At 45.9% G+C, this 24,849-nt stretch overlaps 1 protein-coding gene across 1 annotated transcript in view; it reads left to right on the forward strand.

The window, feature by feature from the left end:
• The window catches only part of LOC135200511 (calponin homology domain-containing protein DDB_G0272472-like), a 63,793-nt gene that overhangs the window by 16,408 nt on the left and 22,536 nt on the right, over positions 1-24,849 (forward strand). Inside the window, 4 exon segments of the mRNA XM_064229161.1 lie at positions 5,616-5,675; positions 7,134-7,286; positions 21,452-21,677; positions 23,154-23,344. Coding sequence (XP_064085231.1) covers positions 5,616-5,675; positions 7,134-7,286; positions 21,452-21,677; positions 23,154-23,344 — 630 coding nt within the window.

Below are 24,849 nucleotides of genomic sequence, written 5' to 3' on the forward strand. Positions count from 1 at the left end.
CATCGTGATGACCTTCCTCTTCTTGGATGAACTATCATCGGAGGAAGTACTTTGGCGTTTAGGAGCCATTGTAAATTTTGCGAAAATGGCAAGGAATTTCAGCAACGTCTTAGCACACAACCGACTGAACTTCAGGCAGACACGCGATTGAAGTGGCGTCCTTTCGTATTGTTACGCTTGGCGTCCTCGACCGTCCGAGGTCGTTGTTCGGTCAATTTACCATACAGTTTAATAGCGTTAATTAATTTATGCACCTCCGCTCAAAAACTAGTTCTGCATATGAGGTATCGTTAAAAAGCATAACAAAACGTCGTAACCTTGGAATTTGTGTTGTAATCTAACCAGAAACTTAGTTTTTTTAATTATGTACTGGAAACAAGCAATGATTTTTCATTATATTTGCGCTTTTGGACTGTTTTAAACTGCGCATCCCCAAGTAGTGTATTCATTTCGCCCGCAACTAGTTCCGCATATGCGGTCGCCGTCACTAAAAAAATTCAAAAAATACGAAAAAAAAAGTGTCAAAAATCATCATAACTCAAAATTTTGTTGTAATGTAACCAAAAACATATTTTTATTATGTACTGTGCTAAACTATAAAGGATTTTTATCATAGCATGCGTTTTTTTTGTTAAAGCGTCGTTAACTCGGAGCGTCGGAAGCGTCAGCGTCGTTAACCATCGGAACAAGAACGAAGCCGTCGTAAACCCAGGACGGAATTTCCATTGAATATTTAAGAAAAAGCGTCGTAATCTCGGAACGTCGTAAGCCGGAACCGTCGTAACCCGGGGACCGCCTGTATATGTCTGTCTGCCAGGTAAGTATGAACAAACTTATTGTGATATAATATCATATTTTGCCTTGCGTTATTTTACTACTGGTTGGTTCAAGTCATATACGCTTGCTGTAGTTACCTCTTTCGATGGCAACCGAGAGGTCTATTGTCTATTATTTTAAGGGACATTTAATCGTTACTCCCTGCAGCCTTCCAGGAGTTTCCGATTTATCTTTTATCATTGTATGGTATGTTCTGACGACACAAACGCATCTATATATTTAGCGTTTTCTGTTCGCTTAAATATACCAGCTGAGAGTCTCTTTCTGCTCAAAAAATAACGGACCTATTTCATCGTAGAATAGGGTAGCTGGCAACCCAGACATAAAGTTAAGAGACGACGTTCGTAAGCGTCTGGCTGCTGCTGTGTCTGTCCTCCAGTCCAACCGAGCCAGTAACAGATTGTGCGCTGTCATGCGGGGTAGGTTACGTCTCTCTCTCCTGCGGGATTGACTGACTAACCGTATCTCTGTGCTGGCGGTTACTTACGTCTCTCCTGCGGGATTGACTGACTATCTGTATCTCTGTCCTACAATCACGGACTTTAGCCTAAGATTGAGGGGATTTCTTACGTGAATTGAATAAATGTTGGCATTCGTTTTGCCTTACTATGTTCAACAGAGTTATCTCTTAATCCTTTTGGTGCTCGTTACCAGCACGGTATAGAACTACGAGTCTACCGCAACATTGCACTTTTATATGCTCTCCTGCTTAGGCAAAGCGCAGCCTTATTAGGGAAGTAAGCATACTCGGGGAGGGAATGGATGAGCTTGCTGGGGACCATTTGCTTCCTGAAGAAGTTTGTTTCCCCGAATAGACTGCAATTCAGACCACAGTTTTTTCCTACCGGGAAACTGAAATATTATTCAAGATCTAGGAATGATTCTGAACATCTCTCAGTGCGTCTATCACCTGAGGTGATAGAAAGAAGGTGCCGGACATCTGATAGGGTTTCAGATGTCCTGGATCTTAATCTGAAAGAAGTAAAAGCGATTCGGTCGTCCCTCCGAGTCCTCTAAACGAGTTTTTGGAACCAGTGGTCCAGATCAACTCTGATATTCCACAGCTCTCTCATATCTTAAGAAGTATCTTTTCTCTCGTCCCTGTTCGAGTTTACGAGAAAAGAGCCTATTATTAATAAACAACAGGCGTAGAATGTAACGATCCTCTAGAGGTTCGTTACAGGATTGCAAAAGTCCGTACGAATCTTCTCAATCGACGGCAGCAACTATTGACTTCTGAGTGGAATCTTTCTTTAGAAGTAAGTTGAGAGTTGTGGAGACTTTAGGGACGCCCTTTCTATCTTCTCTTCGATATGTTGAGGACGAAGAGGCTTCTTCTCTGCTCCCTTATTCTTGATCCGGGATCGGTACCATTAAACGCCATCCTATGATATTGAACGGGGATGATGGATTTAGTCTCTTTTCCCTTTGTCAATCGCTTAGGAATGTAAATAAGAGGATTTATGACGTCACAGGGAGCGACAATGACCGCTGATCGCCCCATGTTGGCCTCAGGATCCTGGATTCACAGATGGTCACATCCTTCCTAGTTCACTTTCCAAGGACCTTTTCCGAGAGAGTCGGTCTACTCTAACTCGAAAGGTACCTATAACCTCTCCGCTCTGAGTCTGACTACGTTCAGACTATCGAGATGTTGACAGGAATAAGATTACCGTCTTCCATTTCCGTCTGAAGAATGGGATAAGCTGGCAGTCACAACTATTAAAGAATACGCAAATATGTTGTTGACGGCCTTTGGGCTCAGAGATTTGCTTCTGTCAAACAACAAAGCCCTTCACGATCTTTGAGTTCTGTGGAATCTCAAAACTCGCTCACCATCTACTTTTTGTCTCACCTGTTTTTTTTCTCGGAGTCAGACACTCGTGCGAGATCAGGAGACACATATAGCCCTGAGTTTCTTGTTGACGAAGTCGGTTGCGTTTACACACCCCCGATGATCGTTTAACATGAGACCAGTTGGACTGTCAGGCATTCGTCCTTCGTGACTGAATCGCCTTTTTGCTCCTCGCTCCTTTCTCCTGGCACCAGAAGCTCGAGTCAGGAGTGGCTCAGGAGTTGATTCGCTAACGACGTTGGGTTGCGTTCATACCCCAAGGTTTGCTTAGCTTGAATCGCCCAGGCAGTCCAGACACTCATCCTTCAGCGAAGAATAGTGCCTTATGGTCTTCAGGGTACAGCCTTGCTGTCCTTGATTCGTCTGACTGGTCAACTGGTCGGTCACCTGATTTTAGTACAGACGGACTGACTGTGCATTGCCAGATCGAAGCTTCCAATATGGAACTTAGACGTAGTCCTGAAGTTCTTGATGTCAAAGCATTCGAACCTCTCCTACTGTTAACTTTCTTGCATGTGATCAGGAAGGCCTTCTTCTAACCACCCTAGATACGACAAAGAGGGTTAGTGAGATTTTAAGCCATCGTCACTAGTTTTGGCTTTAGAAAACACAAGGCGGTTTGCTCTCTAAGCCTTCCGTTGTGGCCTAAGAGTGGAAACCCGTTTTGTCCTTGGGCCAGGAGCTTGGAAGCAAGGATGGCACAAGTTAGTGGGCAGGAGCCAGAGAGAGTCCTGTGCCCTGTCGGGTCTCTCAAGTTTTTATCTACATAAAACTCAAGAAAGTCGAAGTCATTCGGGCAATCCTGCAGTTGTTTCCGAAAAAGACCAGACTTGCCCATATCGAAGAACACCCTGGCTTTAGTGTTAAGGAGTTCTTTCAAAAATGCTCCTTCATTGTGTTTGCACAAAGATTTGAAATCTTTTTATCTGAATGCTCACGAGGTGAGGGCGCGGCCTCGGAAGCATTTCACAGAGCATGGCACTCAGCAACATCCTGAGTACCATGTTTTAGCGAAGCAACTCGGTGTTCACTTCATACTCCCTGCGAGATGTGAAGATGGCATATGAAGATCTGCTGCTCGCTAGGGCCATACGTGGGCTGCAGACACAATCTTGGGGGCAAGAAGTACCAATCATCCTATCCTGTAGAAAAATGGTTAGGAAGAGCTCTTAATTTAGTTGTTGAGTCGCCGACAACGGCGACTTTTTAACTCTTAAGCCTTAGTTAACACACCTTAACTTTGGCTTGGTTTGTCAGGTGGTGATATATATACGTATTTATATATATATATATTTATTTTACTTCTTAGCCCTCATGGTATGGTCAATATGGTCTAGTCACATTGTGGTCACGCCCCCGTTGACAGATCATCTGGAGTGCACCAGCTTTATAGGTCTCTACCTCGCTGGCAACTCTAGTAAAGCAGAAGCAGACTTGGGTGACAGTAATCACGAAGTCACTTATGCTAACATTGTGGAACCAAGATGTAAATCATCTGCATGCATTTGTTTCCCAAAATCCTTCTATTCTGTCCCCCTTCCCACCTCCAACGGTGGGATTCAGCTATATATATATCTGACAGGTAAGTTTCATGAACAAAATGATATTGTTATGATACAATAAAGTTTGTTCATACTTACCTGAAAGATATATATAATCAAGTACCCACCCACCTCCCCTCAGGGGACAGTGGAAATAAAAATTATGAATAGAAAATGGGAATGGTTCCTGATACCCGCCTCCCAGCGGCGGGAATGGGTACTAACCACCTGGCCGACCACTGCGTGTGTCGGAAGTTTTTTAAATCCTGTCGGACTTCAGAAAATACAGCTATATATATATCTGCCAGGTAAGTATGAACAAACTTTATTGTATCATAACAATATCATATTTTGAAATAAGTCCACTTCAACTTGAGGTTTTATTATTATAAAAGATTAGTTTATCCAGACCTCTGAGCCTAACAAAGGCTCTTCTTGGGCTGGTTTCAACTTGAGGTGTTGGAGTAGTAAATATTAGTCTTTTAGAATTATTTTTTTCTTTTTGGGTATTATGATGGTATTAGAAAATTTAGAAGGTAATTATATCTGGTTTGGCTACATATAATTCCTTGCAGCTGTTATTTTAGAAATTGTGATATGTTAATTTTTTGAATTGGTGTTATATATGTCTGGTTTTCCTTCTACGTAGAGAAACCTTTGTAGTAGATAATTTTTGCTCTCATCACCTTGGAGCAAGAGAAACAGTTTTTAGTTTTTGTTCAGAAATTACTAATAGTATAACTTTAGTCACCAGTATTTCTTTTATATATAAACATCAGTCTAACAGTATTGTCTGCATTATTTTCGTCTATACATGGTTAACTAGTGGTTAAAGCAGTAAGGGAAAAATAATTGAACTAGCTGTTTTATACCTTGTCCGTCAACTTCTGGCAGCTAGGGTGCATTCAGAACACTTACAGTGTTCCTGTGTGACATTCCAGAGATACACCGTGGCTCCCAGAGGAGTTGATAAGTTATAACATTTCATAGGTACAGGACGTGCATTAATTTTATGTGCAGCATTTTGATGTTCAAGTGACTTAATTTCAGGTAATATTAATGTAGAAATAGAACCACAGCCACCAGATAATACTTGTAAGATGTAGTATATTGCTAGGATTTCCTAATGTTACAGTCATGCTTACATCATGGCATTACCATGTTAGATGTAATTTTTAAAATTAATCAATATTTATGGTAGTTTGATCAATAAAATGATGTCAGGGAAGGTTTTTCAGTGTTCACTTTAGAGCTTGCATTCCATATTTTAATGTTTTAAATAACGCTCCAAAGGTTCAACTGGCTTTTGTAAATCAATGGTCATTTATATATTTCATCAGTAAGCATTTTGGTTGGTGGTAAATATCAAGAATTATTTTCAGACTCCAGATTCCAGAAGGGAGGGCCAGAATAAATCCTCAAGCAAAAACTCCATCTCCTCAGTGCCCACTAGATAAGGTAAAAAAAAAAAAAAACTTGTGTATCCAAGCTTACTCATATGCAGCTATTAAATATTTGAATCAGTTTTGAGTAAATTTATTGTTTTTATGAAGATAATGTAGAATATATAAGATATAATTTTTTCCAGATGCTCTGCATTTGCCTTAGGACATTTTACTAAGTATTAGGAAGGGTTAAGCCATGAAAGTTGATATAGTAAGGTGTCATAGACTTGTTCTTGTGAAATACTGACAGTTTGAAAATATAAATATAGTAAAGTGGAAAGGAAATCTTGTGAGTAAAGAAAGAGGGAAAGGCCAAATTATGCTAGACATCAAAGCATGAATTGTAACAGCAAAGAGAGGAGTTTAGAGCTGTTTGGGGCAAAACCTAATGCAAAATATATTTTATTGTAAGCTGAATATACAACCTGTTTTAACTAGTAAGATTTTGAAAACTTAAAAAGTCAAACGTAAAAAATGCCCTCAAAATAAATGAAGTTTTCTGTACATTTTATAATCAAGGTCACCAAAAATAGATATACCTTTGGTGGTCTCAGTAATCACAGCCTGTTTTGTGGCCTGGCCTATATTGTTGCAAAAACGCATGATTACAGCTAACTTTAACCTTAGATAGAACTACTGAAGCTAGAGGGCTGCAAATATGATAAGTTTGAGGATTGGAGGGTGGATGATCAACATACCAATTTTCAGACCTCTAGAGTCAGTAGTTTTTTAAGATCTAAGGGCAAACAGAAAAGTGGACAAACAGACAAAAATACTAGTATTATTGATATAAATTAGTTACTATGTACTCTGTTGGCTTGGCCACTGCAATCTGCTGATATGGGAATGAATCGTGGGGCTATATATATTTTTATTTTTATTTTTGTGATACTTTTTCAGTTTTACTAAGAACAATTTTATACACATTATTCCGAGGTCATATACGGGCATTCTGGTTACTGTCCAGCAAAGATAACGTCTGGGTTTGGTTGGAACTGATGAAAATAAAACAACTATTGACCTCTAAGGCACACAGTAAATTTCAGAGGTTTATTTTAAGGGAAAAAATAGTGTCTGACACCATGAAATACAGTCAGGAACAAGCGTAAAAGAATGAAAGAAAAGCAAAGAAGAATTCTGTTGGTAAAATTTGAGGATATAGGAAAGATCAGTAAAAAATGAGGGATTAGAATTCAGTTTTTTCATAATCAGTTATATTCACCGCTTGTCTTCTATTCTCTGTTTCTCTCTAAAATCAAATTAAGCACAGTACTTAAAGTTCAGCTGTTCTGGTTAACTACTCAATGATAATAGTCATAGAATAATAAATCTTAACTCAGTGGGCATTTATGAAATGTGGGTATGACGTGTCAGTGGTTTGACCAGGCCATGGTAAGCATAGAAACTCTTTTTTTTTTTGTTTTTTTTTTTTAATGAGAAAAGACATCTTTGCAGATTGTACGTCCAAAAATGGGGCGGGAAGTTATGAGTGGTAATTCTACATTTGGAAGTTCAGGTCGTATAACACCAAAGACATACTCAAGAATTCGGCTTGGCTTAGTGAACTCTGCCTCATCATCTTCAACAGAGTATCGAAAAACTCAAAAGGTAGGGCAGGGATTTGGTTTAGTTACACAGCAAGTGCTTTCTCTCATTTCTGATTACTTTACATTTTGTTCATGAAACTTACCTTTCAGATATATATATAGCTGTATTCTCTGAAGTCCGACAGAATTTCTAAAAACTTACGACATACGTAGTGGGAGTAGGGTGGTTAGTACCCATTCCCGCCGCTGGGAGGTGGGTATCAGGAACCATTCCCATTTTCTATCAGATTTCTTCTGTCGCTGGTGTTGTAAACAACTGTTTACAGCACCTCCGCCTCAGGATTTTGGAAAACTGTTATTGCTTGAGTATCCTCTTGACTTTTTGGTTTTTTGATATTGGATCGATAGCTAGGCATACGCTACTTTGGATTGTTTAGATTTTGGCTTGGTTTTTTCCTTAAATAAGATGTCTGGGTCTAGTACGGCTAGCGCCAGGGTGTATATGAAGGATGAATGTAAGGTGAGGCTACCAAAGGCTTTGGTTGATCCTCGCACAGTATGTAAAGGTTGTAGGGGACAAGTGTGTATGTATGATTTTCGCTGCACTGAATGCGAAAGTTTGACTGATTTGCAATGGAAGACGTATGAATCCTACGTTAATAAATTAGAGCGTGACAGGATCAGGAGGTCTTCCTCCAGGAGTAAATCGGGTAGCAGACAGGGTATTAATGTATCCCCTTCTAACCCTCCTGTAGAGTTTATAACTCCTAACCCCGTAGTGTTGCCTTCGGGCCCTCAAGAGGTGTCTGCGGAGGGTAATGCCCTTTCGCTTATTTTGGATTCGTTGAAAACGCTCGAATCCAAAGTGCTTGCCCTTGAAAATAGGCAAAGTGCTAAGTGCAGTGATAGTGCCCCTAGTGAAGTGGAGGGGGCGTCAGATCGGCCCTATAGCGCCTCTAGGCTGGGACCTCTGCCAGACTCCCAGGACTCAGGGAGAAGGCATGTCGAAGGCCGAAGGAGGTGGTTACGGGGATCCCCCACTGATCTGACGTCCTTCAGCAGCTCCTGTAGACGCTTCCAGGCTGCTAAGGAGCGTGCTCGAGCACGCCTCCTAAAGGATTGTTTGTTCCGACACGGCATACAAACACCTTCGGTCCTTTACAATAGGAAGGTACTAGCGGCAGCTGGATAGGTCGTAAGCTTTCGAACAAGGGGTTCGGTAGTTAACTGCTTGTCCGACAGGCGCGCGCTGCGCGACTGGGAGGTAAACAAATCACTTTTGCTTTCGGCCTGCTGGCGTGTGGACGTGTATCATCGCTCTCTGCCCGCTTCATCGTCGTTTGCTTTCGCATGATTGTGTTTTTCTTTTCTAATTATCTAGTGAAACTGAATTGTAAGTACAATCATTTCATTGAATTCAATTGTGAATTAAAGGATCTTGGTGTCACCACGCCCTCCGATTACCCGAGTGCAGGGACTGAGGGGCGTAAGTGCGGGAATTCATTTTCCCAGAAATGATCCTCGTATTGTGTATGCTCGGTGCCGAGGGCGGGAGCGCTCGCTCCGAGCGTAGATTGGGTTGGAAATGTGTAGATGAAAATCGTAAGTAAGTGCTCTTTTCATTTATATTTTTTTGACCTGTATGCCCGTTGCCGAACGAATGCGCTCGGCACGGAAACTTATTCAGTATGGAAATGGAATCGCAAGTACAGTATTCTTCTTCATTTTCATATATTATTTTGATTGTAGCAATACTCATTTTGGTTCAGTTTCCGAGCTTACCCGGAAATTGATCCTTCCCCCTTTTTATTTTGAATGAAGTGAAATCGCAAGTGCAGTTCTTTTTCATTTTCATTTTTATTGAGATTGCATTGTTTACTGGGATCAATGTTTCCGCTATTCCCGGGAATTGATCCTTCCCCATTTTTATTGTATGAAGTGAATCGCAAGCGCAGTAGTCTTTTCAGTTTCATATTTGTTGATTGCATCAATTCATTATGGATCAAGGTTTCCAGAAACCTTGATCCATAAGGTAAGGAATGAATCCTTTCACCCTTGCGCTCGGTACCGAGGGCGCAAATGCGCTCGATCCGAGCCCTTATTCATTGTGAAGTGAATCGTTTTGCAAGATGCATTTTCATTTTATTACTTATTATTGATTGCATCAATATTTATTTGGTTCAAGTTCCGCTCAGTCAGGGAATTGATCCTTATGCCCTTGCATTCGGGCCGATGGCACGATTGCTCTCGGGCTCTGATATTGTTGTTGGGTACATGGGTACTGTGCGGGGGTGGGGAACGAGAACCCCCCCCCCCGCTCAGTTCCCACAGATGGCTCTTCCCCTGGGGGGGAGGTTATCGGCGTTCTTCTCCTCGCCCGATCCGTCGCAGCGCGGGGAAGGGCGCTCGGTGCCCGAGGTACATTGTTTATTTAGGGGTCTTCCACGTTCGTTAGAGGGCTCACCCCCCCGCGCGAGGGGACTTCCCCCCCACTAATCGCTACTTCTGTTATTTCCGCAGGTGATACTGCCACGAGGGTGGACCTTGGTGAGGTATGGGCGTCCTTCCATTTGCAGGGCGTGCTAGTGTCCAGGGGCTGCGGTTCTTGTCTGGGCCTACTGCGGTCACCCATGGAGTGGTGACCACGCAACCGAGTGACGACGTCCCTCCTCACCTGGTGTACTCGCCTCACGTGGTAACAGTCTTGCCTACAGCCGCTGTGAAGTGCCGTTCGCCGTACCGAGAGGGGGGTGGGCGTGCCGCCGCCGCTCGTGGTTTGCCGCGCGTGCAGCGACCACTCTTCCGCTGCCCTAGAGCGCGCCCCATGGACCTGCCGCCGGTACCAGGATGTTGCTGGCTGCTGCCGTCCCCTACCATGCCTGTCCCATGCTGTGCTGGCCCCCCCCACCATGCTGCCCTGGCGTCCGCTGTTCCTGAGATGCCCATACCTGCTGATGTCGTCCCTGTTCGTGGTGGTACTACCCCAGACTTTGGTCTGTCTGTACAGGTGCGTCCGGGCCCGTGGCTTCGGCTACAGCAGCCCCGGCTCCGCCCTGGATAGCAGATCTTACGTCTGTCCTGAGGAAGCTGACGAAGAAGACGAGGAAGGTGTCGTCGTCGTCGTCTTCATCTTCTTCATCGTCGTCGGCTGCCGCCTCTTCCCCTTCGACTTCTAAGGCTTCACAGCGAGGAAGAAGAAGGTTGCCTCCTCCCTCCTAAGAAGTCTCCCTCGGGAGCTTCTCGGGACCCGTCTCACCTCGGTGGGACGGGAGGGTTCCTTCCGCTGGTCCTCCTGCTCCTTCGGGAGCGGGGCCCGTCTCTTCTTCCGCAAGGAAGAAGACTACGGGGACCAGAGGGGTACCGGCTAACACCGGTACTTCCTCGCCTGGTGTCAGTGGTTCTGCCACTGCATCAGGGTCCGTCTCGGCCTCTCGTTCGCGGGAGGTACCGAGTGTACGGTCGCCTACCAGCGGACCGTGCAGCCAGGAACCAGACCTCTGAGTCCGCTCAGCGTCAGGTTTCATCCGGTCACTGGGGGGCTGAAGACTGGTTGACAGCCCGCTCCCATAGCGACTCTCACCAGACCAGCTCGCACGCGCGCGGTGAACAGCTGGCTACCCGGGGACGTGACGGTCCACGACCGACCACGGGCTGAGGCTGGGAAGAGGTCCTCCCGTTCGCCGGTGCCAGCCACGGCTGGAACCAGCGACGTGACGTGCCGTGAGGACAAGCACCGTCTCACTGTGACAGTGGAGCCTGCAGGTCGCCTGACCGTCGCTCTCACAGAAAGCGACCGGTACGGCAACCAGCACCAGCTCTTCTGACACTCGAGATCGGGGCAGCGCTGTGCCTCAGTCCAGCCGTTCTCCACGAGCGAGACGGTTCGACCAGGCCTGCAGCTCGATCGCCACCGCGGGTTGACGATCGCCTGCAGCCCTCAAAGCCTGCTGGTTCTGCCAGCGAGCAAAGAGGGAGCGTCAGGTCTGCCTCTCCCGTACCTTCAACCTCCTCGGGTTACACCGGGAGGAGCGAGGTATTGAGGAGTGATCGTGAGGGGCGTGCGCCCCTCATGATCCCACCACAGCGCCCTACGTGCCAGGCACGGTTCTTGGACCGGCCGGAGGCGTATGCGCAAGTGGATGGGGAAGACCGAGAGGGCTGTCGCTGTTCCCCCTTCTTAGGAGGAAGGTTCTCGGAATATGCTCTTGTTCGAAGGGCTTAACGGTCCCACTCTGCAAGATGCTGTGACTTCCGAGATCCAGAGGAACTTTGCCGAGGTTACGGCGCTGATTCGTCAGCACAATGACCTCGGGAAGGATCGCCGCTCCCACCAGCAGAGACACGTCTCGGCTCGAGTCGTTTTTGGCCCGAGAGGGAACCCAAATCGACGGTGGTCTGCCGCGATCGGAGCTTGCCGACTGTGTTGAACCGGGTAGTCTCTCGTCTCCGGACAAGAAGCTCTCTCAGTTGTTCTGGACGGTCGAACAAGCTACTTCACCTCCTCTACTGCGACAGAGGCGTTTCTACGTGTCTTCGGACACCGTATTTAAATACCCCTTCGGTTCTCCTGAGGTTTCGACCTCGACGAGGACTGGAATGAGTCGGAGCGGTATCGGCTCTCTCCTGTCAGGTGTCGATCAGCCCCACCCAGACGACGTTCACAGTGGCGGCAGACCCTTACCTACAGTGAGAGTTCGTAACCCTCCTCGGGAAAACGTTTTCTCCTGACGATACGTTTTCCCAGACTCTGAGAGGCCATCGCCGCAAGGCGATGGCTGCTCTTACTCTTCTCCAACTGCTAGTTCCACTGGGAAGGCGAGCGAGTATCCAATTCCTCCCCCATTCCCTCTCTCCTTACGGCTACGAGGTCCAACAGCAGGCGTACGTTCCAGGGGCATCGAAGGACGTAGCATTGGGACAGGAGATCAAGACCATGCTGAGCAAGAGAGCTGTAGGAATCGGCACGGATCGTCACCGGGCTTTTACAGCCGACTCTTTCCTGGTGGAGAAGTTTACGAGAGGCCTGGCGCGCCCGGTGATAGATCTCTCTCCCCTGAACCGGTTGGTTCGCCATACCCGGTTCACGATGGAGACGGCACGCGCAGTGCTCGACTCTATCAGGGAGAACGATTACAGGAGGACGATTAACAAATGCTTTCAGTGGACTTGAAGGATGCGTATTTACAAAATACCCATTCATCAGTCCTCCAGAAAGTACCTCCGCTTCATCCTCGACGGGACGGTGTACCAGCTCAGGCCACGTTGCTTCGGTCTCTCAACCGCCCCACAGGTGTTCACGCGAGTGTTCACCCTGGTGTCTGCTTGGGCCCATTCGCACGGATACGTCTGATGGGGTATCTCGACGATTGGTTAGTCCTGGCGAGCTACCGCTCGCAGTTGCTACAGGACAGGGATCGACTGCTCGAGTTCTGTCGCGATCTGGGGATCGTTCTGAACTTCGAAAAGTCCGATCTCGAGCACAAGCAGAGGATGAAGTACCTGGGTATGCTGATCGACACGGTAGCAGGGCGAGTCTTTCCCGCAGACTCGCGGATCAGCAGATTCAGCGGAGGCAGCCAACCAGTTCCTGTCTCGGCAGGAACAGGTAGTCTCAGCGTGGCAAGTCGTGATCGGACACCTGTCGTCACTCGGGAAGGCAGTCCCTAACGGGCGTCTTCACCTGCGGTCTCTTCAGGGTAGACTGAAGGAGAGTTGGTCACAGGCGACGGATCCCCCAAGCTTTCCATTGTCACGGACACAGGAGGTGAGGCAGGACCTAGCCGGGTGACTGGACGACAGGAACCCCTTAGAGGAGTGCCTCTACGCACTCTCCCCCCGGACAATGCAGCTGCTCTCAGACGCATCGACCGAGGGATGGGGCGCACACCAACTGGAAGAGTTGCGGACTTCAGGAGTGTGGTACGAGAACGACAAGCACCTTCACATCAATGTACTGAAACTCAAGGCAGCGTTCCTCGCTATCCAAGAGTTCCAGGCCGCTTGCTTGATGGGACACTCAGTGGTGTTGATGTACGTCAACACCACGGTGGTGGCTTACGTCAACAAACAGGGGGGGCCTAGTGTCTCTCCCGTTGTATCAGTTGACTCGGCAGGTGCACGAGTGGGCCGAGGCGCACTCAATAGAGCTGTCGGCACGCTACATTCCAGGGAAGGAATGTAGTAGCAGAACACGCTCGGGGCCGTCGGGATCAGGTGATAGGGACCGAATGGTCTCTACACCAGGACGTGGCGGAAAGGCTCTTCGACCTGTGGCGGCGACCAGTCGAGGATCTGTGCGCCATCCGGCACAACAGGAAGCTCCAGGTGTTCTTCTCGGCCGTGCCGGATCCATGGGCAGCTGCAGAGGACGCTCTTCAACACCTGTGGGACAACCTCTTCGCCTATGCCTTTCCCCGTTCAGCCTGATTCGCAAGGTGATCAGTCGAGCGCTGGTCACCCCGAATCTCAGGATGATCCTGGTGGCTCCCAAATGGCCACAGGCCATTTGGTATCCGGACCTGCTGGCTCTTCTCGCAGGAGAACCGAGAGAGATTCCCCCTTGGCACAACCTTCTCGCCCAGCCACACGTCGAGCGGTACCACCGAGCAGTCAGTCCCTATCGTCTTCACGGGCTGGCTGTTATCCACCATCTCTTGCGAACGAGAAGCTTTTTTCGTAGCACAGCAACAGAGATGGCTGGAAACGTCCGTCAGTCCTCTGCAGCTGTGTACCAGGGGAAGTCGGCCGTCTTCTGTGGTTGGTGTCGTAGACGGGGCCTATCTCCTCTCAGAGCCACTCTTCAGCAGGTAGCGGTTTTCCTCGTTTTTCTTCGCCGAGGAAGCTCCTCTAAGTTCCCACAGTCAAAGGATACAGAGCCGCCTTGACGCTCGTCCTGAAACTGACGGGATTGGACATCTCGAACTCGTTCGAGATCTCCTTGCTTAAGAGCAGCCTCCAAAGGTCTTGCCAACCCAGGGAACTCACAAGACCCTCTTCTTGCTGGACCTGGCATCGGCGAAGAGAGTACGGGAACTTCATGCAGATAATGATGTGGATTAGATGCTGCTTTGTCCTGGGAGTACGCTACGGCGCTATGGGAAGAGAACTCGACACCTCGGGCCTGAGTGTCGACGCCTCTTCGTTAGCAACGGGGTCACCAAGAAAGAAGTATCAAGAACACTCTTTCGTCCTGGCTGCGTGAGGTCTTCAGGAGGGCGTATGAGGCTGATGGTAGTGACGACATCCGTACGTCCCGTCCGAGAGCTCACGAAGTCAGAAGTATTGGCCCCTCGTTGGCGTTTCGTAAGAACTTCTCCGTGGCGCAGGTATGGAAGGCAGGGGTCTGGTACAACCAGACCACCGGCACCTTCCTTATACCTCTTGGATATTGCCCATAGGTCCTTGGATCGGTTTCCTTAGGACCCGTGGTGGCTGCTCAACACGTCGTCTAGCTAACCCAGACCCTAGCAGGCTGAACAGCATCGAGTCCTGGTGTGACTGTATGAATAGATAGTGAATGAGAAAGTGACTGGCTTCTCTTTCTATCTTTTTCTACCCCTCTACCTGTGGGTAGAGGGATACGGTCATCACCCTGCTGGATAAGGACGAGATGCCGGTGAGCTATATGACAGAGCCCCATCCTATCCCTTTCACTAGGGATAGGAGCAGAATATCCACCACTTCCTTCTACAAGGGGGGGAAGTGGATGCCTACAAGAGTCAAAACCATGACTTTATCTTTGCTCCTGTACAGGAACAAGTTCTTACATTGCTGGTACGAAGAGATACGCTTGCCTCTCTCTTAGTACTCGGTCCAGAGGTCTGACCATTGATCCTGCGGTGCACACCCCGATCATCGGACAGAGGCTTGGATCCATCCCTCGCTCTTACGACCCAGGGAGGCTTCCAAGGTTGGCGAACACCAGTCTGTTCACAAAAGCTCAGATTCCACCCACCAAAGAAGTGAGTCTTCCTATTGTAAAAGGACCGAAGGTTTGTATGCCGTGTCGGAACAAATGACAATTTGTCCAAAATTGCATTTTTCCTAACTATACAAACCTGAGGTCCTTTTACACATAGCCCCACCTCATGCCACCCCTCACTCTGCAGTTTTTGCTTGGACCAAAAGCAAAAGTGATTTGTTTACCTCCCAGTCGCGCGCGCGCGCCTGTCGGACAAGCAGTTAACTACCGAACCCCTGTTCGAAAGCTTACGACCTATCCAGCTGCCAGTTTTTTTTTTTTTTTTTTTTTTTTTTTTTTTTTTTTTTTTTTTTTTTTTTTTTTTTTTTTTTTTTTTTTTAGTACCTTCCTATTGTAAAAACGGACCTCAGGTTTGTATAGTTAGGAAAAATGCAATTTTGGACAAATTGTCATTTTTTGTCCTCCGACGCGTCCTCCCCGCGCAGGGTGGGAATCTCGTCCGGATTCGCGGCCTCTGAAGAGGACCTTTCAAGATCAAGACGCTTCACGTCATGCTTTTGTCTGATTGGCGGTGTTCTTCTTCGTAAGCATAGCTTTTCCGCCCCAGAAGAAGACTAGGATGTCATCTGACGATGACGCCTTCGACGCCCCAGTCGCTCTAGAGCCAGGGCTTTTCCTGTGAGAAGGAAGAAGGCGTCCCCCTTCGCCCCTTGCCTTCTCACGGCACAGCTCTTCTCCTCGCAAGGAGACTTCTCAGACTGAAGTTATACTCGCTATGCAACGTCACCGGATGCTTAGCGGGAGACGGTTCCTCGTCGCAGGAAGGACGACAGACTGCCGGTCAAAAGGACCAGACAGTCTCCTCCGCCTTCTCCTCGTTCTTCCCCGTCTCCGGTTGTTTCGCCCTCTAGACTTCGTTCTTCTCCCCAGTGTTTGTCTAGAGGTGGCGGTAGACGTCAATTGACTCTTGCTCCCTTGGAGAGAGAGAGGTCTCATCGCGCTCCCCTCTCTTCTTGGTGAGAGGACGATCGGCATTCCAATCTCGACGCTTTTGCGGACGACGAAGTTGTGCCTGTTGGACGGACTTCAGTACGTGTGGATCCTCGTAGTAAGGAAAGAGCGCCTTCCTTTTTTGCTCCTCGTCGACCTGCTCGTGTCGACGATCAACGTGACGCTCGTCAGAATGCAGATCCTGTATCTTCGCGGGACGTTCGTAAGGACGCTTCGCTCGACGCTAGGATGGACACTCCGCCGGACGCTTTTAGAGGAGTTTGTAAAAGCGCTTTGGACGCGAACGTGGAAGTTCGCTCTCACTCGGACGCTTTTCCCGAGTCTCTTGCTGACGCTTCACGACTTCGTGCAACATCATGTTCACCTCAAGCTTTGGTTACCCTGTGACTGTGAAGGATTCTGGTTCGGGTCCGCTCCCCACTTCTTCTCGACATCGCTCAGATATGAGACTCGGAGCGAAGGGTCTTTTGCCTCTTCCTTAGGGGTTTCACTTCGGGTAAGGAAAGAAGGGGAAGTTAAGCTGCTCTTCTGAAGAGGTTGACGGAGAACAACCTTCGACGTCTGCTTCTTCGGATTACCAAGTCTTAGCTCGGCTTCTCCTTGATTCGTTCGGGATACCCTTCCTTCCTTCTGCTCCGCCTTCTCCTCCTCGCAGTTTTTTCTCGTCGAAAGCAAGCAAAACACCTGGTTTTGTTAAAATGAAGACTTCGCTATCGACCAAGAGGGCTTTCCGTAAGGTTAACACCTGGATGGAATCTAGGAAAGCACAGGGAAGGACCACTTTCGCCCTGCCTCCGTCTAGGCTTAGCGGTAAGGCAGGGATGTGGTACGAAACTGGTGAAGAGTTGGGACTGAAAGTTCCTACTTCAGCGCAAGGAGATTTCGCCAGTGTTGTGGATGCCTCTAGGAGATCTCTCTTAGCTTCAGCGAAGGTTTCGTGGACTACTTCTGAACTGGATCATCTTTTTGAAGGGCCTTTCAGTCCTTTTGGAAGTCTCAACTTCTTAGACTGGTGTCTGGGAGTGTTAGACAACCAGTCTCGTACGCCAGATCGATTAGCCTCGGGGAGCTGTCCAGTGTATTGTCATGCATGGACAAGGCCGTCAGGGATGGCTCGGAGGAGTTGGCCTCTCATTTTTCAGCAGGCGTTTTAAAGAAGAGATAAAGAAGAGATCGCTTTATTGCAATTTTGCAGCTAAGTCTGTCTCCCGCACAGAGGGCAGAGCTTTTGTATGCGCCTTTTTCGAGCCATCTCTTCCCCCAGGCTATGGTGAAGGATCTGGAGTAAGCCTTCAAGAGAAAGCCACTCAAGACCTTTTGGCTCAGTCGTCGCGACGTCCTACTGGCCCTTCCACGTCTTCAGGAGCCCAATCTAGTAGAAAGCAGAAGCCCTTTCGTGGAGGAACTTCAGCTAGATCTTCACCCCGAGGAAGAAGTCTTCCTAGAGGTAGAGCCCCGGCTAAGTCTAGTGGGGCAAGAAGTGAGAGATCCTTCCTTCAGTCACCGGTAGGAGCCAGGCTGCAGTTGTTTGGAGAAGCCTGGAGATAAAGAGAGGCGGACACCTGGTCTCTCAACATCATAGAGAAGGGGTACAAAATCCCTTTCGTAAAGCTGCCCCCGCTGACTTCCACTCCCAGGGACTTGTCCCCGTCGTATCCTCGAGAAAAGCGGAAGATACTTTTCGACCTGCTCGAGCAGATGCTCGAGAAGCGAGCAGTGGAACAGGTCTTAGACCTGGCAACGCCAGGATTTTACAACAGATTGTTTCTAGTTCTGAAACAGTCGGGAGGGTGGCGGCCGGTCTTGGACATAAGTCGTCTGAACCTCTTTATAGAGAAGCAGAGGTTCAAGAGGAGACACCTCAGTCAGTTCTGGGGGCCTTAAGACCTGGAGATTGGATGGTATCACTCGACCTTCAGGGCGCCTACTTTCACGTCCCGATAACATCCCCAATCTATGAAGTACTTCGGTTTGTCTGAAAGGAAAGGTCTTTCAGTTTCAGGGCTCTTTGTTTCCGACTGAGTACGGCCCCATTTGTGTTCACCATCTTAATGAAGAATGTGGCGAGGTGGCTCCATCTTTCCAACATCAGAATCTCGCTCTATCTGGACGACTGGCTCATACGAGCCTCTTCGCAGACCCGGTGCCTGAAGGACCTGCAAACGACTCTGTCTTTAGCTGCGTCCCTGGGACTGCTGGTGAACTTCGAAAAGTCACATCTGACCCCAACACAGTCCATCGTGTATCTGGGGATTCAGATGGATTCAGTGTCTTTTCGGGCTTTTCCGTCCCAGGAACGTCAGCAACAAGGCATAGAAAAAGTGTCAGCCTTTCTAGGGAAGGATTGATGCTCGGTGAGGGAATGGATGAGTCTGCTGGGGACCATTTCCTCGCTGGAGAAGTTTGTTTCCCTGGGGAGGCTACACCTCCGACCTCTTCAGTTCTTCCTGTCGGACAGCTGGACAGACAAGGACAACCTCGAAATGATATTAACCATCTCAGAAGAGGTAAAGAACCATCTAAGATGGTGGCTCGATCCGTTGAAGCTGTCGGAGGGCATGTCCCTCAAGCTTCGGAACCCCGACCTAGTGTTGTTCTCCGACGCATCATCCACGGGGTGGGGAGCAACACTAGGGGGGGAGGAAGTGTCAGGCACCTGGAGAGGGGAACAAGTAGCCTGGCATATCAACTTCAAAGAGCTGGCAGCCGTTCAGTTAGCGCTCCGGTTCTTTCAGGACAAAGTCTCCCGTCGCGTATTCCAAGTCAACTCGGACAACACCACAGCCCTGGCATACTTGAAGAAACAGATTCTGCTTTGGGCGAAGGCGAGAGAAATCACGATCTTGGCAAGGTTCATTGCCGGAGTCGAGAACGTCCGTGCGGATCTCCTCAGTCGACAAGGACAGTTGCTGCCGACAGAGTGGACCCTCAATCAGGACGTATGCCAGGAGCTGTGGGGTCTTTGGGGATGTCCTTTGGTGGACATTTTCGCAACTTCAAGAACGGCGAGACTTCCTCTTTACTGCTCCCCGGTTCTCGATCCAGGAGCAGTAGCAGTAGACGCCCTTTTATGGGATTGGACGGGTCTAGATCTCTACGCATTTCCTTCAAGATCCTGGGGGAAGTGATGAGAAAGTTTGCAGCTTCGGAAGGGACGAGGTTAACGTTAATCGCCCCCTTTTGGCCCGCAGCGGACTGGTTCACAGAGGTGATGTCATTCCTGGTAGATTTTCCAAGATCTCTTCCTTTAAGGAGAGATCTACTCAAAACAGCCCCCACACTTCGAGAGGTACCACAAAAAACCTCTCCGCTCTGAGTTCTGACTGGCGTTCAGACTATCCAGAAGTTGGCCAGAGCGAGAGGTTTTTCGAAACCTGTGGCTAAAGCTATCGCCACCGCGAGGAGACCATCTTCAATCACGGTTTACCAATCGAAGTGGGCAGCTTTTAGGAGCTGGTGTAAGAAGAAAGGAGTTTCCTCTACCACGACCTCTGTGAGCCAGATCGCCGACTTCCTACTTTATCTCAGACGAGATTTGAAGCTTGCAGTGTCGACCATTAAGGGCTACAGAAGTGTTTTATCTGTGGTTTTTCGTCATAGAGGTCTAGACCTAGCCAATAACAAAGATCTCCATGATCTATTGAGATCTTTTGAGACCACCAAGGTGCCTCTTCCTAAGTTGCCTTCTTGGAACTTAGACGTGGTCCTAAAGTTTTTAATGTCAAGTCGCTTTGAACCTCTTCACACTGCGTCTTTGCGAGACTTGACGAAGAAAACTATTCCTAACTGCTCTGGCGACGGTGAAGAGAGTTAGCGAGATACAAGCTATTAGTAAGCACGTCGGCTTCAAAGGGCATAATGCGGTCTGCTCTTTGGGAATGACGTTTCTGGCTAAGAATGAGAACCCCTCCAACCCTTGGCCTAAGACGTTCGAGATCAAGGGCATTGCGGAGATTATTGGTCAAGAGCCAGAAAGAGTCCTGTGTCCTGTCAGGGCTCTAAGAGAATACCTTCGGAGAACAAGGAATTGTAGAGGTTCTGCAGAGAACTTATGGTGTTCGGTCAAGAGACCAGATATGCCCATGTCCAAGAATGCGCTGGCATTCTTTTTAAGGAACACCATAAAGGAGGCGCACTCTTCTTGCAAGGACAGTGATTTTGGACTGTTGAGAGTAAACGCTCACGAAGTGAGGGCTATTTCGACCTCGATAGCCTTCCAGAAAAATATGGCCCTCAAAGACATTTTGAGTGCCACGTTTTGGAGGAGTAACTCTGTGTTCGCCTCGCACTACCTACGGGAGGTGAGAACGACATACGAAAACTGTTACTCGCTTGGGCCATACGTCGCCGCAGACACTATTTTGGGGGCAGGAGGTAGCACTCATCCTTTCCCATAGAAAAGGGTAGGTGAGTTTTTTAATCCTTGGAATGTTTATGGTTGTAGGGTCGGCCGCCGAATGCGGACTTCCCTTCTATTAGCCTTTTTATGTGGGAGTATTTTGGTAGGCTAACTTAGGTGGTGGTTTTGCCTCGTTGCCCTCGGAAGTATGGTCATGGTCTAGTCACATTGTGGTCACGTCCCCGTTGACAGATCATCTAGAGCGCACCAACTACACAGGTCACTACCTTGTTGGTAACTCTAGTGAAGTAGATGCAGGCTTGGGTGACAGTAATAACGAAGTCAGCTATGCTAACAGGTAAGGAACCAAGATGTCAATCATCTACATGTATATGTTTCCTAAAATCCTTTTCTGTCTCTCCCACCGCCAAAGGTGGGATTCAGCTATATATATATCTGACAGGTAAGTTTCATGAACAAAATGATATTAAGATACAATAAAGTTTGTTCATACTTACCTGGCAGATATATATATTTTAAGTGCCCACCCTCCTCCCCTCAGGAGACAGTGGAGATAGAAATCTGATAGAAAATGGGAATGGTTCCTGATACCCGCCTCCCAGCGGCGGGAATGGGTACTAACCACCCTACTCCCACTACGTGTGTCGTAAGTTTTTAGAAATTCTGTTGGACTTCAGAGAATACAGCTATATATATATCTGCCAGGTAAGTATGAACAAACTTTATTGTATCATAACAATATCATTTTTCATGAAGGATCAAGTTGAATGAAAATAAGCACATACCTTTTGTTATTTATATTTTATTGTTTGTTTATTTTTATTTACTTTTTTTTTTCAAGAAATGCAATGAGAGAAAGAAAGTTTAGCATTTTGGTAGTAAAATTCAAATGTCTATTGTTGGTTGTGTTGACATGTCTTCTGTCTTATTGTAGAAAATGAACACTCCTATTGAAGCTAACAGAACTAAAAATATTGGTAACATTGTCACTGGAGTCACAAGTTTCATCAAAATCCAAGCACCTAAGCCAACACAGGAAGATTTAGAGGCTAAGAAGCAGTTGGAAATGCAGAAGAAAAGGGAGCGCGAGGAAGAAATTAGGAAGAAAAAAGAGGAGTTAATGAAATCTCGAGCAGAAATCCAGAAGCGGTAAGTCATCGGCTTATTGCATTTTCACAATGATGGAAAGTATTTGCTGTTTTATTACAGAACTTGTATTGAATTGCAAGGAGACAAAAAGTAGCATTATCAAAGCAAAATTGTATTGCATATCTGGTATACGGACACATGAACCAGTCTAAAACTAATATGTAACATAGTTTATTAAAGCATAAAAATAGGTATACATTACACAGGGGCTAAAGCTGCCAAAGTGCACAAATAGTTGCAGACTGGGACTTATGATGAGATTGTAGTTTAAGGAATTTATGAGTGATCTCTTTACCACCAATTAAAATTTATCTCTGCTTTTTGCTTGGAGGTAGGACAGTGAAACGAAGGATTGTTGGAATGCCACATGTAAAAGAAATTGGTGCATCCATTAATGAAGGGGGCTGATGATACTTTTATTATATCACAAGATGTAGAGTAGTTTAAGGCCGGTAAGTGCTACGTTGAAGGTAATCATTCTTAACACTTATTACCATAGTAATGGAGGAAGCCATGAGAGTGCAACAGAGGTACTACCATGTGCAGATAAATAAGTGTTCAGTGCAGTTTCAGAGGGATACATCACAGAAAGATTAAGTTGATTGTTGCAGTAGAGAATAGAGGCATCAAAATTAGCATAAGGTGATTGAAGTGGAAGTAAATGATGAAGTCACATTTTATTACTAATGTACTTTCAGTTGAAATATAGACATAATATTACCTATATGAATGAAAATTTACTTAGAAAAAGAGTGGAGAATCAAAACCACTGCAACAGGCAAACTGGAAGGAGTAATCGGAAGTGATAACAACAGGATCACAGGAAACTAAGAAAGGGAGATTGATACTACTCATAGACCCAGACTGCATACACAAAGTAGACTGCTTTTGAACATTTCAAACAAAAATAAAAGGCATAGTAAATATGATTAGTAGGGATGTGCTGAGATTAATGTTAACAGAACTAATGGGAGCTTTGGGTAATAAATTTAGGTTTATTTGATATTGTAAAAGGTGATTTTAGGGATTGTTGTCATGGATAGACTTGATTATCAGTTTCTACAGCAATGGACAATTAATGAATGATGTAGTGGTTTTCAATATTACAGTAATAAATTATTAGTTTGAAAGTATTTTCTTTTCAGAAATAGCATTTTAGATGCAGTGCATGTTTAGGGTCAGTCTGTATGTGCCCTTTTTTGTTCTGACCTTTGCTGTTAATACTGGTGGCACCATTTCATAATTTTACTCAAAGGCTTCAGTTACTTTGGTTTTCAAGAGGTTTTCACACTAAGTTTTTAATCTGGAATTATTTTTAAATGAGGCCTTTTTATTCTTCTTCTTCTTCTTCTTCTTCTTCTTCTTCTTCAGCACAATTATAATTTCTTGCATTCCTTTCCTTGTTCTTGAAGTTGTGTTGAAGATGGGATTTGCAGTAATTGTTTGTCATCATTTGTCTATTCTCAATCATTTTAAGGCGTAATGAGAGCGAATGAGACGATCTAGAGAGGCTCGGGAAGAGAATGAAAGAAAAGCAGGAGAGGCTAAAGAACTCCAGAAAGCAGAAAGGAAGCAGCGAGAGGAGCGACTAAAAGAAGAGCAGCAAAAGAAAAAACACCTCATGTTAGCTAAGAAGCAGGCTGAGGAAGAATCCAAAGCTCGAAAAATTAAAGAACAGGTACAGTGTCTTATTAATTTCTGAGGCGAGATACTTTTTTTTTTTTTTTTTTTTTTGCCCTCATTCAGATTTTTCATGTTGGTTCCTTGCATTGAAGATTGATACATAAATTGAAAGTATTTTGAAAATTTCTGTTATTTTGTGAAGATGGAGAATATAAGTAAAGTTTGAGACCATAGGAATATGAAACCTTATGAACCCTATTGCATCATATTGTGTGCCAGTGTAATGCAAGACTGGCAACCTTAAAAACTGTTACAACTTCTCCACTTGTCACCTGTTTCCATCTGGTGTTTAGCTTTAAATAATAGGGAAGTCACATTTTACAATGCAAAAAGTTTAATATGTTGTATACCAAGTACTGCATGATTATTATTATGAATGAAGTGATTTATAGTCATATGCGATAGCCTGATGTTGACCCCAGCATGTCTGGACTTGGGCACTGTTGCATCTTTCTTTGTTCATCTCTTCTTTGGTTGTGTTAGGTTCTTCTTACTCTGCACTTGATATTGTACTCAATCATGGTATAGTGATGCCTCTTGAGAAGCAATTAAAACTGTTTAGGTCCATTGTGATACTTTGATGCGTCATCTGAAATCCAGTGTTGAGTCAGTTATGACATGTCATGTTATTTGGTAAAAAAAAAAATAATAAATAAAATAAATTTGACACATCAAAGCTTTTAAAATATATTGACATGATCCTCCAGCTTCGCTTAGGAAGTGCTGTGTTTTAGATAGCTCTTGGCTCTGCAGTCCTCAGACTTGATATTTTGTAGCACAAAGAATTGTGCTGTAGGTTGAACTTGCCTAAGAGTTTTGGAGCCCTCACATAAGAACAAAGGGCTTGCAAAGTTAGGTTGTGCTGTAAGATAGTAGGATAATAAAAGATCAATCAGGGAAAAGGCAGAGAAGTATTGAATGTATATAATGGAACACTCTTGAAATCTATTGTACAATATAGAAAAAATGTGTAACACTAGCAAAGGATTCATGAATGCTTGTTGATTTAGTAGCAGTTTAAGTTTAATAGAGTGCACAATGTAAAAAGTCATCAGATCTTTTCAGCTTTTTACAGACATCATAGAGGGTATGTTTAGATTATGTAATAAATGATTGCTTAATACAGTACTTCTCCTTAATGGTTCCTCTTATTATCCAGTGCTCAGCACCAAGTTTATGTTCCAATAGGACATTTAGATCTCCATCATCTAAAACTTATATATTTGATAACATAAGCTACCTTGTTCCTGCATTTAATTTTTATCCCAAAAACTTCAGGATTACAAGTGCTGATTTGTCATGATTTTAGCTAATGAGCAAACATTTATCTTTTAACTAAATATTATCCATACAGTTGCTCTGATGCACACTCCATTCAGTTAGTTTACTTACTTATCTTAATTATCCTTTAAATTCATATTTATGTGTGGTCCTCTATAATGAAATGTTCGTGGCTAGATTTGGCTGTGTGTGGTTTATGCTACCTAGGGTTGGTTATCC

This window comes from Macrobrachium nipponense, chromosome 27 (assembly GCF_015104395.2).
Source record: "Macrobrachium nipponense isolate FS-2020 chromosome 27, ASM1510439v2, whole genome shotgun sequence".
Taxonomy (NCBI): domain Eukaryota; kingdom Metazoa; phylum Arthropoda; class Malacostraca; order Decapoda; family Palaemonidae; genus Macrobrachium; species Macrobrachium nipponense.